Here is a 15,934-nt window from a genome sequence, read left to right on the forward strand (position 1 = left end):
TTTCTGTCTGGTAAAATGTTCTAACCAGGAAAGAACATGAGCATAAATCTCTCTGTTGAAGTCCTGAATTGTGGTCAAAACTTGACAAGGGTTCTAATCCTTTCTCACTCTATTCAAGACCAAGAAAAAAGGTTTGGGAAAACATATACTTTAAAGCTCAGCTTCGACCAATTTTGGATAGAATAGGGAAGCTTTACATTTGTAAACTTTGTATTACTGTCTGTGTCCACTATATCCACTATGAGCAGAATTTGGGCTTGATTTATTAAAGGCAAATGGTTTCTGCAGAGCTTAGTAAATAAGGTAAAGCTTCACTTTGGATAAAGTACCCAATCATGTGCAAGGGAAAAAAAAAGAACTGCATTTTTGCTTGCACATGATTGGATGATGGAAGTCAGCAGAGCTTTTTGCTAATTTAGTAGGCTCTGGAGCAACTGCTCTTACAGAGTGCAACTGCACTTTGCAAAGTGCACAGTCTGTTTTCCTTTAGTAAATCAACCCCTTTGTGTCACATTTTAGTTGTTTCCACAGGTGATGTCTCTTCCACTTTAATCTGCCACCTGTCACATGGAAGGAAGTGAGGGAAACTTCCTTCCTTGGTATTTTGACAGCAGTAACATTTTTACCACTATTCTAAACTTTCCTCATTCTACTAGAAAAAAATATTTTGCTAGGGTTGAATTTTAAAGAGAGACTCGTTCCATTCATGTACAATTTTACACTCACCTCAGATTATCTTCTATTTTTTTATTGTCAACTTCTTTCATAAACTCTCTGATAAAGTTTTCATCTAAATCCTGAGGAAGATCTTTGGCCGAGGATGACGTTTTTGAGATACCAAAGTGACCAATGAGTAATCCAATGGCCAGTATTACAGCTCCACCGACTATACTCCCTACGATCTTCCACAGGTTCATGGTTCTTTGATGATGCGAGGTAACTAAGGAAAGAACGTCTTTAGTGCTCAGGAGGACACTTTATACAATCTCGCTGTGACCTTGTGTCCTGACCCGCCTCTAGATTATGGAGTTCGGTCTTCAGCACCTTCTATAACAGGTATGTTACACATTATCAAAACTGAGCTATAAAGCATTTTTGTCAGTCCATTGGCCCATAGTAGGTCTGGTAGAATAGGATACAGTTATCACAGTATTTATTGTAAGACATTGTTAATTTTTATTAGGTATGGCTTTGAACCTGATAAAATGCTATAGAGGTTACAAAGCGCAGCACTTAACAACATATGTAATATTGTTCAGTACCAATGAGTGATCTGTTTTATAAGGGATTATAAAAATACCGCTATATAACAATTAAATTAGGATTTTCAAGACCATGTCAATGTCACGTGAATGCAAGAATATCTACCTTTGATCCAGGAGATTACGCTTTAACCAGAGCGCATATTGGTTGTAATTGGTTATTTATTCACAAAATTGATGACATATCTGTGTAAAGCTAAGGAGATAATTAAGTTAGAATAAAGATACTGTTTTACAAAAAGACAAAGGGGTGCATTTATCAGTAATTTTGCCAGAAATTCATCCAAATTCAATCAATTTTTTTGTTTTACCAATATTGGTTTGTTCCACATTTTCAATATTTACCATAATGGTTTTACCCATTTTTGAACAAGATTGGTACATCTTACAAGTATGGCCCATGTGAAAATGTCATCAAACAAGGCATGTTCAATAACGCTTCCTTAATTTGAAGGTTCTTTACTGTACTATTCACCCCTTTTATCACTTAGTAAGGGCCCGTTTACACCAGAACACTGTGCAGGAAACCCCGCGTTCTGTGCACGTTTCCCACACCATGTTCATATCACAATGGGTGTGCGATCTATTGCAGGTTTTAATGTATTCAAAATTACACCACAAACACAGATCTCAATGGCAGTGTGTTTGCCTGCACTAGATCGCATTTTACTGCAGTACCTACTTTTGATGTGATCCACCGCACAGAATCACACTGAATCGCAATTCAGGTGTAAACCAGCCCTAAATGTAGATTTGTTCTTAGCCCAGCATTCATTATTTTTCACAATATTCAAACTGTTCCCTTATTAAAAATGGGGAATGTGCACTTAAAGTTCTTTTCTTTGGAGCTGATTTGTTTTGTTTATGGAAACTGATGGTAAGATCAAGCTCCTCCGTTGTCAATTCTTTTTCTTTTCACTGTAAAAAAATGTAATAGAACAAAAAAGCAAAACAGCATATCCCCATCTCTGCTAGATAACCAACACACACGCCAGGAATGTAGGCTGGAAACCCCAGAGCAAGGGATTGGCAAGCATGCAGCCCTCCCATTAAGTTTATATCAGCCCACCTGCCCCTCAGCATTGGTAGGGTGCTTTGGGGATTCCTCCATAAAACAGGGACCTAACTAAAACATTCTAGATAGATGCTGACTGGCACTGAACTCTTTGGCACCCCATTGGGGGGGCTCAACCAGTCTACCTGTGCCAGTAAGAGAACGTTTAAAGACACCAAACAAATAACATTTCTTTATTATTCTTTTTACCTCATTTTTACCTTTTTGCAGGTTCCAGCGATGTCCAAAGACATCCAGTGATAGCAGATCAAAGGAAAGAGGAGCATAGTCCCATCTCCTCAATGCTCAAACTCCATTTTGAGCATTGTCATATTTCCCCATGCTAGGCAGGGTTTTATGTGCCCAGGGATGGAGATCCCTATGATGTTATTGCCCATATTTGGACTTAGTCCAGATATGAACAATGATATGACATTACTGTCCATCATTAGCCTAAGTCCAATAATGGTCAATGACATCACAGGAGACACCACATGAAATCACTACCCATATGTGAATTTTAAAGGGGAACCTCTTCCCTAAAAATTTCTGGGCACTTAAAACCATGCCAGTTATGGGAATTTTATAGTGCTCAAAAACTGTCTGTGCAATGAAAAAGGGGGGCCTGGTGCTCCCCTAACCTCTAACCTGCAATTGCTGTAGCAGACGGCGTGGGGCATCTTTGGATATTGCTTCACTCGGTCTTCGAATAGCCGAGCCGCAATGATGCATGCGCGCAGGAGTCATGATTGCAGCACAGCACACTCAATGGATGGCATACTCAACCATTAAGGGTGCAGTGCACCCTTGTGCTGCTGATGTCACCAGTTGCTACACAATTGAAGATCCCCTAAATGGTGCAAGTTAAGGAGATATCCACTGTACCTATAGGTAGGTCTTATTATATATACCAAATTAATAATAAACCAAAATGCAGCTGTTCACAAATTGTGGTAGTAACCAAATTTCCCAAATGCAAAACCAAAAACACAGCGCAAATAGGTGTTGAACGTAAATCAATAAATAATAATGATTCCTATAATCAAAATGACTACTAAAGTGCAAATGCTAGTGCAAATAAATGTGCATGTGCAAAAGGATAATGTGCAAAACCATACAATACCCCCCTAAATGGGTTGAGTATAGTGCATCAAGGGTAATTATAAAAAAAGTTTTCCAATCAATATGCAATCAGTGCAATATAACTCATTAAATACATTTAGAATTAAAAAGAGAGAGTCCAAATGAGTCCCAAAAAAGTGCTGCAGTGCCAAGAGAAAAGTGCAAAATCATGCTTTCATTCCAGTGCAGTGAATGGTGCCGATCCTCCCCCTTTGGGTATCCACTTACCCTTAAGCCGTATAGCTAAAAAAGGGTCAACAGAGCTTGTGTCCCAGTAAGGAACCCTTTGCTGCAATCCTTCAAATCGAGATGTCTGTACCTTCAGTGGCTCTCAATGCCCCGATGCATATATATGGAGAGAGGATGCTCACAATAGTGTTTCGCCTCCTCTTGGGGCATTATCACAGACTGTGTCTGCGTCTGTGATAACGCCCCAAGAGGAGGCGAAACGCGTTGACGCAATTTCCGGTCTACGTCTGAGCGGTACGTCACTTCCGGCAGGGTGGAACGCACGCCGTAACCACGGAGCTTCTCCCAAGCACACGCCGCAACAAGGAAGGGCCGCACGATATTTGTACTATTTGCCTGCTGTTTTGCTGCTAAATGTGAGTTTTTAATTTTGATGTGAGGAATAAAGCATTTTAAACGGATTTACACTATTGTGAGCATCCTCTCTCCATATATATGCATCGGGGCATTGAGAGCCACTGAAGGTACAGACATCTCGATTTGAAGGATTGCTGCAAAGGGTTCCTTACTGGGACACAAGCTCTGTTGACCCTTTTTAGCTATACGGCTTAAGGGTCATCTTTGTCCGGTAAGTGGATACCCAAAGGGGGAGGATCGGCACCATTCACTGCACTGGAATGAAAGCATGATTTTGCACTTTTCTCTTGGCACTGCAGCACTTTTTTGGGACTCATTTGGACTCTCTCTTTTTAATTCTAAATGTATTTAATGAGTTATATTGCACTGATTGCATATTGATTGGAAAACTTTTTTTATAATTACCCTTGATGCACTATACTCAACCCATTTAGGGGGGTATTGTATGGTTTTGCACATTATCCTTTTGCACATGCACATTTATTTGCACTAGCATTTGCACTTTAGTAGTCATTTTGATTATAGGAATCATTATTATTTATTGATTTACGTTCAACACCTATTTGCGCTGTGTTTTTAGTTTTGCTTATTATAATCTTACCTGTAGGTTACCAGAGTTTTTTAGGAATAGAAGTCGAGCTTACTAGGGTGAATTTGGCTATTTTTTCACTGGGCAAATTTCACAAGAGGGTTAAAACCTCTGTTAGAGTCTAATGCTTCCCATGTTCCTGTGAGGAGGACAAGCAAACACAGGGACAGGATTTTATGCAAAACATCTCCAGTAGGGTTGCATTCAGGAAAAAAACGAAAAGAAGAAGGAAAAAAAAACATCTTATTAGAATGGATAAAACCTCTGTTATGTTTCTCCCTTACTGTCCTGTTTCCCTTCATGTCTTTATGTCAAACAGATATAAGGATGAGGGTATAGTATAGACACGACCATAAACACCTGACAGAAGTCGTGCTCCTAACATTTCCCTACTCTATTCAACTCTATGGGCTTTAAAAGATAACATACATAACAGGATTTTGCTAGGAATAATTAATTGGGTAATATGAATATGCTGTAAGAAAAAAGTATTCACCTCCTTCCACTTATAATTTACTGTATGTGTAGCACCATCCCCCGTGAGGGCAGCTAGGAGATGACTGACCCCAATGGTTGCCCTGACCCTGCAAGCCTCCCGACACCTCTGACACCCTGGGTTCGGATATGTTTCAAAATTAGTAACGTAATCACACAGACACTAAACTGTAAAGTAACCGCTTGTGTTTGCTGTAAAGTTCTTTAAGCAGATAGAGAAGTAATGGCTTAGTCAAATATTATATACAGTATTAAACCTTTTACACTTAAGACAGATAAACAGGTCTGCAATACATTACATTAAATTAGAGAAAAGCAATCTTTAAACCTGAGAGCGAGGCTATGACTGTAGGTATAAAAAGGGAGGAGAGTGACCTTTTATATCACACTTCACCCTTTAGCCCCTGACGCCACAGGCCCAATAGGATCTATAACTCAAATATAAAACCAACCAAAAGGGTGACACTAGAGCTGTTGAACAGAGCCCCCCTTAATGGGTGCAGATAGTGTGTGGTGGTAGGGGGGGGGGGTGGTTTGATGTGGTCCTTGTGGTAAAGATACTCTGTTTCTTCAGCTAGCTCAGCAAGTACCCAGTGATATTTCTGTATAGTTGGTCTCCTTACTGTAGGTAGAAAATGCAAAGTGTCTCCTTGTTAGAAATTAAGTGCAAAGAGCTTGGGTAAAGGTGTCTGCATGCAGTGTTTCTTAAGGTGTAAAGATGATGGGCCTCTGCCCACTCATCAATCTGGATGACACCAGGCTTAACCACATAAGAAAGGGACGAATCCTAAAGCAGGCTCCTAAATAATCTGTGTTCTGATGGCAGATCCCAACCGCATGCTTTGCGGAACTGTGATGCAATAAGCCGTAGGGTAATGAGAGCAACTCCAAACTGTCCCCAACCAACAGGAAGCTGGCAGGTATGGAGGCATCCACACACACACACCCACTGGATGCTCTCTCTCTCTCTCTGCCTAGGCCAAAATACTGGCTCGTGTTCCTCCAACTGTCTGAGACTCTGCTTGTAGCTGAAGGCCATGGTCCAAAGAGACTGACTCCTCCCCGCACTAGGCTATATATCACCTCTCCCAGTATTAAGTTCTTCCTCCCAGCCTGCTGGAATTTGTAGTCTGAAATGGTCCGGCTCCAGTGTGCCAAAATTCTCCATTCTCATGTATGGTCTCTGCTTGCACTGCCTTGTGGAGATGATGACACAGGGCCCAGGCTGAGCACTAGAGGGAAATAGGCTAAGTGCAGCTGTTGCTGCCAAATGTCACTGATAACATCGGTAAGTTAGTCAGCACCTGGCTACATAAGCAGTTTTACAAGCTCCAGAAATAGTATGCTGTACTGAAACTGATTAGAGCAGAAGCATCAACAACTCTGTCCAGAGACATAGGGCGGTTGTGAAGAGTAAATTTAGTGTTTTGTTTAGCTCCAGTAACTACATTGAAAGAGACACACACTTCCGGTGGAATCTGCAGGACTGAGCTGTTTGACATCTAGATCCTACACGGAGCAGGCCTTGTGCTAAATATGCAGAAGAAGGAGCCCTGTTCTGGCCAAGAAATTACTGTTAATAAAAGGGAATGTAAAAGGTTTTTAGAAATAAACTGAAATGTCAGCTTCTCTGCTAAGGGTGGTGACTTAAATGCTCATCTAAGTGTGATGCTGGCGGTGTAGTCTCTGATGTACCATGTCGTTAATTAATGCTCTTTTTATAATGTGTATATACCTGCTTTTGTTTCTTTAACAAGGATGTCCATGTACTGTAAGTACATGTAACAGAAGGTTATGTTACTGGCTGCAGAACACCTTTTGTTTCCACAAGATGGCGGTAGCATCTTGTCACTGACCTTAGGCTGTGGCACTCTGGGAGATGTAGTCTGGAGGAGGACCTGAGCCACGGCCATCATTGGGAAAACCAACTACAATATCCAGTGATACCTGGGAGCAGGAGGGGTCGGATAAAAGTGGCCGGACCAAGCTGAGTCCAATGCACCATCAGCTGCTCCGGTGCCTACTGCAAAATGCCAGTCTATGACCAAGGTCACCAGGCTCTCTGGGGAAGCTTAGGAGTGAAATGCCAAGGTACTCACCCTCTTGTCTGCCATTAGTGATAGCCATCTGCAAAAAGGCCCCCCCCCCCCTGTTCATCCAACAATGTGCCACAAGAGAATTGCAGAGGGGGAGAGCAGGTAACAGACACAAAGTTAAGCTGGTTCTTTTTGATGTCAGTCCTCTTTTGCAAGAAACTACAGATATAACCCTGTACCCACTGTTGTGCTATTTGCTTATATTGTTGCTAGGCTAGGCCCACTGCAGCCAAGTTACCTGTTCTGCTCCCCAAAATGCTGCAACTGTGCATACCCTACTATCTAACTGCTGAAACTGTGCACACCTTACCATTTATTTGCTGCAACTGTGTACATCCTAACATTCAACTGCTGCTATTGGGTTTGCCTCTGTCTAAAGTACACATCTGCATCTAAAGATTTCACTCTCCCTTGCTATAGCCAACCTCTCAGGTACAATACTCTAACACCCAGTCTACAGACACATCCCTTATTTCCCTGTATGCCAATGTCTTCAAAGGGCCCCAATGTACCTGGCAGAAGGTTCACCTCAAAATCTATACTCAGATTACTGTATCCTGAGGGCAGATCTCTGTTTAAATGTAATTCTTAATGTCACAGGCCTAAGCTTAGCCCCTTTGTTTGAGAGCTCTCAAGTGGCATAGTTGATAGGTGGTGTTACTTAGTTGGCCATTTGGGGTGATTTATCTCATATGGAGAGCTACCATTTATGCCCTTGGGGTCAAAGCATATGCTGGAATCTGAAGCCCCTGTAATGGACCTGGTCAGGCATATTATGTATTCATTATTGTGTTCATGCTGGTTGAATTTTAATGTGCCAATATATTCTGTGATACGTTTATGACTTTAACCTGGCAATACAGTCTGTTATTTTTTTAAAGAATTGTGAGTCTAATGACACCTCGAAGCCTCACACACAGTAGCGGCAGCTGGTGCATTGGGGGCACAGAGGCACCACCCCCCCATCCATGCGTCCGGCCCCCTAATCTACATGCAGGGCGCCGGACGCATGGATTCCAATGGGGGGTTTTTTTTTTTTTAGAAGCACGTGATTAGAGCCAGAGGCTCTAATAGGCTTCAAAAAACGCCCCGAGCCCACCCAGTTGTGTGACAATAGCGAATGAATATTCGCTATTGCCACACTGATTCTTCTCCTGGCCAATCAGGAAGCAGGTCCTGTTTCCCGATTGGCCAAAAGGAAAAGCCATACAATTGGCCAAGGAGTGGAGGAAGAGGAGGAGGGAGGAGACTGAGGGGGAAGCCACCGCCACTGTCTGCCCAGGGTGAGTGAACCCGTGACCGGGGCAGTGCGGGCTGGAGCTGGTGGGGGGCAGTGCGGGCTGGAGCTGGTGGGGGACAGTGCGGGCTGGAGCTGGTGCGGGACAGTGCGGGCTGGAGCTGATGTGGTGGGGGGTATGGTGTGGTCCATCTGCCGCCCCCCCCCCCGGCCCATGGAGCACCAGCCGCCACTGCTCACACATGGCTGAAAAAGAGCAAAGGGCCCACATCTACCAGCGGCTCCTGTAGGGGTAGCACTACATACACATTGCTGTGAATTTTATGTACCTTGGACTTTTTGCTGTACTGCCAACTCCTGAAGCAACAAATAGACAAGCACAGCCAACGTGGCCTCCAGATGTGGCAATATGTTTTGATAACGTGAAATGGATCTGATATCACCACCAAGGATGATAAAGATAAGTGATATTGCTCTTACACAACATCTTCTCCTTAGGAGTACTCCCAGCGCTCAACATCATGCTGTTTGTCCCTCTTTCCATTATACATGCAATGTGAACAGCTGCACCTCTCAAGCTGGCAGAAGAAGCAGAAGAATGGAGAGTGAGTTGCAGATGTATCCCCCAGCCAATTTTTCACTGGATTTCTCCAAGCTTACACTGAGTGGGCAAAAAACATTGGTGCTTATTTGAACACATAATCCTTGCTTGACTCGCTTGTTACATTTCGTGAAGTAGAGATTTCTAAAAAAAGATCTTGTCAGAAAAATCTTCACAATTGTGTTAGATCCAACACCAATACAAATGCCCTCCTAGCTGTGCATGAAAAAATGAAATGCACTTACCCTTTCACATATTGATCGGTTACGTTCCCATATGAAAAACTTTAACACTACTTTACTTTCCCTATAAGTTGATGTAGCACCCTACAAAGTAGGTGCTAGACAAAAGTAAAGCGGGCCTTGTCTGCTTAACAGCAGGGCCATGTTTTCAGTCAGGTTGTCATGGTTCCCAGGTGTGGCTGTTGAGACTGGGGAGTCCCCCACTGTGCTCTATGAGAGGGGCTCTCATTGGGCAGTGGAGGAAACCCAGCCAATGGCACACTGAGGCTTGTATCTACCCCAGAAAGGCAGATTCTGCTGCACAGCATTCTGGGAGTGGGTATAAGTTTGACCCTGAAGTGTAGAGGGGGTGCCTAGTGAGAGGTCCCTGAAGTATAGAGGGGGTGCCTAGTGAGAGGACCCTGAAGTGTAAAGGGGGCGCCAGCGGTTGGGCCCTGAAGAGTTAAAGTGTACAGCGCGCAGTGTGCAGTGTACAGTGTTGAGAGTTGCAGCAGCACAAGAGAGCTACCTCAGTCAGGAAGGACTGGAGGGAGCTGCATACAGAACTTTTGAGCTAACCAGAGTGTCAAGAGTCAAGTCTCAGTAGTCCAGGACTTTTGAGCTAACCAGAGTGTTAAAGGTCAGGTTCAAGCACAAGTTCAGCAAGTCAGTATTTTTCAAGCGCCAGCAAGCGTTGGTCGGGATTCAGCTGGCGTCAAGACAGCGCTAACAGGCATTTTTCTGCAAAGTGTCCCAGTTGTACCTAGTTGAGCCAGAGGAGTATCCAAATCATTCCCTTCTCCCATCCCCATTATCAAATAAACAAAACAAACCAAAGATGCCGGAATGGTCATTGTCTCCAATCTCACACTTGGGTATTCAGCTTAAATGGGCTGAAGGTGTCACTGGTAACAATGGCAGACCCACATAATGCACAATGCCTGGAAAACCTGCTACATTATGAAAACTGATCAACCACACATTAGCTGGCATTGTAGGAAATCAGGGAGAATGTGCCTCTTAGAACCCAGCAATGCCAATTGATCAGAGGTGCTTGCTGCCCACTGAGGCTTAGAGGCCATCAAAGCCATTAAAAGGGAGAGCTGTGGAATAAATATCTTATTAAATTAGAAAAAGATGATGAAAGTGAACAATGTGTCTAACTTAAGTCAACATAACTTAAATGTTATCACTATGTGTTTCCATGTCCTTGCTATGTCTTTCAGATGAATAAAAGTATCCTTCGATATACTCAGCTGATTTTGTTTGCTACCTTCAGCTCCATTTACTGTTCCCATTTCTTTTTCTTTCTTCATTCTTTTTTGTTTTCTTCAATTAACCATTAGAGGTACAACCATTGTGACTGCACTGTGGCTTCAGATGATTCAAGACAAGGTAGTGGGGGTGTCCAGATCTACCATCAGGGGCGTTGCTAGGTGGGAAAAAGACTAGGGGCTTCAGCCCGAAGGTAAATTTGATAACCCCTCCCACATTTTAAAGTAAGTCCCGCCCAAGCTCCTTCCACATTTAAAAGTTAGTACCGCCCAAGCTCCACCCAATGCCCCCCTCTCACCCCTGCCCAATGCCCCACCATAAAATGTTCTATGAACCCATTATGACACCAAATCTTGGAATTGGTAATAATTAGCAATTAGGAGTATTATATAAACCTATATATAAGACGGCAGTAATCTCATGTATCTCAGTAATCTCATGCAGGGAGCAGGATAGATTATATATCTGCGCACACACATACCTTTGAACACACATCAAAACACACTGGCAGACTATGGTGTACGTTTATGAAACTGTGAATTTTTTTCTCAGTCCACTTCTCGGCAGGTCTCCGAAGAAAATTATCTCCTCTGGCACCCTGTTTAACCACTTAAGCCCCGGAAGATTTTACCCCCTTCCTGACAATTGCGCCGTCATGCAATGCTGTACCCAAACGAAATTTACGTCCTTTTTTTCCCACAAACAGAGCTTTCTTTTGGTGGTATTTGATCACCTCTGCGCTTTTTTTTTTTTTTTTGCGATATTAATAAAAAAAGAGCACAAATTTTGAGAAAAAATTACATTTTCAACTTTGTCTTTTAAAAAATATCCAATATATTCAATTTATGTCATATTTTTTGGCCAAAATGTATTTAGCTACATGTCTTTGACAAAAAAAATTTCAATGAGTGTATTTTTATTGGTTTGTGCAAAAGTTATTGCGTCTAAAAACTATGGTGCAAATACTGAAATTTACGCAGCTTTAATTTCTGACTGCCTATCTCATTTCATGAAGTGCTAAAATGGCAGGGCAGTACAAAACCCCCCCAAACTACCACTTTTTGGAAAGTAGACATCCTAAGGAATGTTCTGAGAGGCATGTTGAGCTCATTGAGTATTTAATTTTTTTGTCACAGGTGTTTGAAAAATGACTAAAAAACAAAAATTTTTTTTTTTACACAAAGTTCTCATTGAAATGATATATTGCTCACACATGCCATGGGTATATGTGTAATTACACCCCAAAATATATTCTGCTGCTTCTCCTGAGTACAGGGATACTACACATGTGAGACTTTTTGGGAGCCTAGCAGTGTACGGGAGCCCGAAACAAATCACCACCATCAGAATTTCAAAGGGGGTACATTTTTCATTGCATTTTCTCACTACCTATAACGGTTTAGGAGGCCCTGAAATGTCAAGATACCACAAACCCCCCCCCCCCCAAATTACCCCATTTTGGAAAGTAGACACCCCAATCTGTTTGCTGAGAGGCATGGTGAGTCCATGGAATATTTTATATTTTGCCACAAGTTTTGGGAAAATTACAATTTTTTTTTATTTTTATTTTTTTTACACAACGTTGTCACTAAAAGATACATTTCTCACACATGACATGGGTATATGTGGAACGACACCCCAAAATACATTCTGCCGCTTCTCCTGAGTATGGGGATACCCCATGTGTGAGACTTGAGCCTAGCTGTGTACGGGACCCCGAAAATCAATCACCATCTTCAGGTTTTCTAATGGCGTAAATTTTTGATTTTACTCCTCACTACCCATCACAGTTTCAGAGGCCCTGAAATTTCAAGATAGCACAAAACCCCCCCAAATGACCCCATTTTGGAAATTAGACACCCCAAGCTGGCACCCCCTTTCTCACTTGCTGTGTGTGCTGAACTGACACTACACTGGAGTGGTCCCCCTAGCAAGCTTCCCGGTACTCACAGACACTGTTTTTCCCAAGGTTGCTTCTGCCTCAAACTCCACTTGTCAGCTTCCTGGACCTCCTGGCTCAGCACCACACTCCTGGTTCACTAGGCCGACCACCTGTGACCACCTTTCATATCAGACAGGAGGAGAGACAGCCATCACCCTCCTCCTGGCACCTGGCTTCCCGCCCAAAGACACCCTGTCACATGTGCCCTTGGCTTTTATAACATATCCCAGGATGCACCGCTGTTTTTGCCAACCCACTGGGATAGTTACAAAGCCGGTGTGTCACTGGCTGGGTTTCCTCCACTGTCCAACATGCTCTCCTATTGGATACAGTGGGGACACTCCCTCAGCCCAGATGAATCACACATGGACACATGCAAAAGGCATAACTACTGATCAGCAGATGGAGCAGACTATGATTTGCCTGCTGCTCCCCTGTTAAGCAGGCAGAGCAAAATATTCTCCTTCCTAGCACCTATCTAGGAGGGTGCTACATACTATTTTGGTATATATAATTGCTTTGAGTAGAAATTTATGTTATCTCATCCTGGTCACAGTTTGTATCACCTTGTGTTACTTGACCAATTTGTGTCAAATACAGACAGTATTCATCTAACCTGGTGTTGTCCTTTAGTAAGTTAGGGGGTGTCAGAGTGGTACAGGCAGTGGCCTAATTATATGGAGAAGGAAATAAGTTTCAGGGGGCCCAATTATCCAGTGAGCGGTTCCTAAGGGGGTGCGCTACACTAAGAAAAAAAAGTTTTGGCTATAGATACACCTTAATCTCTCTTTGTATACCTTTAGGTAGTTGGACTTAGTAGACTTCATTGCCTGTGGATGCGGATGCTGAAGGTCACTGTTTATATGAAATGCTCATTTTGACAGAGCCACCCATCTAGCCATCCACCCACCAGACCAGCACATGCATTTTCATGCATCTAGCACTATCTGTAGAAAACGAAATAACCTAATCGTAAAATGTGTTTACAGTGATATGAGAGGTTAAAGGGAAGTATAACTATCTATATCCTATGGCCATAATCTAAGCCGTAAGGAAATAATAAATGGTTATTGCAGCTTTGAAACAAACAAAGTCATTCAGTTAAGTTATATAATACTTTCACGACTGTAAATATCACATTGGTGATCAAAAAAGACAATGTACATGTTCCTTCATCTGCATCTTAAAGGGTTGCTCAGTCTTTGTCAGAAAAACTGGTTGCTGCTAGAGATTATGTTGATCTATCTCACATTTCTTCCATTTATTTTGCAGTAGACTAGAATAAATTAAAAGGCCACCCAGGTAAAATATTAGAAAACACTTCACTGCTTTCTTATAATTTATCAATGTCCAGATGCCACCGGTAAACAAAGTGAATATGAACCTAGAATTGAAAGGTTTAGGTCTGCTCTAAGAGACAACTGCTGCAAACTACAACTATCATTTCACTCCCCCTCTTTAGCTTCCCCATAAAAGTCTAATAAGCTCCGATCACGCAATGATCACGTTATCGTACCGACTGACGGAGGGGGCTGGGGGAAGGTTTCGTGCTTGGCGTCTGAGTGATTCCCTCCTTCAACACCCAGAAGTGCAGCCGGAGATATTGAAGGAGCTTGAGGAATACTTTCGTGTGAATGATACGGAGGGCTGTGACCCGGGGGTGGTGTGGGAAACACACAAGACAGTCATTCGTGGCATCTTCATTAAACATGGTGCGCGTCTCAAGCGTGCGTTAGCCCAGCTGCTGGAACGGTTACTGGGCGACGTCCACCGCCTGGAGCTTCAACACAAACGCTCCTTAGACCATACTGTGCTCACTGAGCTTCTCTATCTCCGCAAGCAAGTGCAGGACCTGCTCTTCGCCAAGGCGAAGGCGGATTTACAGTGCTCCCGTCACTCCTTTTATGTATGGAACTATGTCCCGCATATACTTTCACCCTTGGGTCAACGAGTCTCGCTGCCCAAACAGAATGCGAGTATGTTCAGGGACTTCTACTCTTCCCTTTACAATTTGCCGCCTCAGGGGGTGTCGAATTCTCAAATTGATGATTATCTCAGGTCCACAAATTTGTCCTCCCTGGCACCGGAAGATCGGGAATTGCTGGCGGCCCCGATTACATTATCGGAACTCCAGGGGGCAATTGGGTCCTTTAAGCCGGGCAAGGCTCCGGGACCGGATGGCTTCACGTTGCCTTATTATACTGCCTTTCTCCACTTACTGGGACCGCGCTTGGTGGCCTGGTTTAACCACTTAGGCGAGGGGGGTTCCCAATAGACTCTTTACGGGCTCATGTTTCTCTTATCCCCAAGGAAGGGAAGGACCCCTCGGCGTGTGGGAGCTATCGCCCAATCTCTTTGTTAAATTTGGATCTCAAATTCTTTGCTAAAATTATCGCTAACAGGATAGCCCCACATATGCAATCCCTAGTTCACCTGGATCAGGTCGGGTTCATCCCGATGCGGGAGGCGAGTGATAATAACTTGAAGGTTTTGAACTTGATCCAGCAAGCGAAGGTAACCCGGACGCCATGCCTTCTCCTCAACACTGATGCGGAGAAGGCCTTCGACCCTGTGCATTGGCCATTCATGATGTCCACACTCCGGTCTATTGGCCTGGGGGAGACCATGCGGACCTGGATATCTCAAATCTACTCGCACCCTACGGCCCAGGTGAAATGCAATGGAGTTCTGTCGGACTCCTTCCCGATTCTAAACGGCACCCGTCAGGGGTGCCCACTGTCAGCCCTGCTCTTTTCACTCTCACTGGAGCCCTTTTTGTGCAGGGTGCGTAACAATCCTGATATATCGGGGCTTACTGTGCGGGATCATGAATGTAAGGTATCCGCTTATGCGGATGACATGTTATTCTCCCTTACCAACCCGGTGATCTCGTCCCCTAACTTTCTAAAGGAACTGGACGTTTTTGGTCGATGCTCCAATTTGAAAATCAACCTGGGCAAGTCGGAGGCCATGGGGGTGGCGATGCCGGAAGGCCTACTGGTGCAACTTTCGGCATCCCTGCCCTTCCGCTGGAAGAAATCGGCTCTTTCCTATCTTGGCACCAAAATCTCCCCAGACCTCTCTAAGCTCTACGAACTGAATTTTGTACCGCTATTGACTACCATCCGGGGGCTGTTGGATTGTTGGGACCTGGGCTTACACTCCTGGTTTGGGAGTAATCTCATTAAAATGACGATATTGCCTAAGATTTTATATCTCCTCCAGGCGCTTCCCATTCGGATGCCGGCGTGTATCTTTCACCGCGTCCACTCCCTATTCATCCGTTTTATTTGGATTTGGGGGCGGCCGCGATTGGCAAGATCGCTCCTAACCCTTCCCAAACAGCATGGGGGTCTGGCACTCCCTGATGTGGCCAAATATCGCCAGGCGGTGCACCTAACTAGATTGCTGGATTGGTGTAGGCACGGCCCTGG

General features: G+C 43.7%; 1 protein-coding gene across 1 annotated transcript in view; it reads right to left on the minus strand.

Moving 5' to 3' along the window:
- NAALADL1 (N-acetylated alpha-linked acidic dipeptidase like 1) overlaps positions 1–917 on the minus strand; it is a gene marked incomplete at its 5' end in the record, with an annotated part of 93,347 nt that extends 92,430 nt beyond the window's left edge. Inside the window, one exon of the mRNA XM_082270601.1 lies at positions 727–917. Coding sequence (XP_082126727.1) covers positions 727–917 — 191 coding nt within the window. The remainder of the gene's footprint in view (positions 1–726) is intronic.
- Between the last annotated feature and the right edge of the window lie 15,017 nt (positions 918–15,934).

The sequence above is a fragment of the Pelophylax lessonae genome (assembly GCF_965119305.1).
Source record: "Pelophylax lessonae genome assembly, chromosome: 10".
NCBI classification, from domain to species: Eukaryota; Metazoa; Chordata; class Amphibia; order Anura; family Ranidae; genus Pelophylax; species Pelophylax lessonae.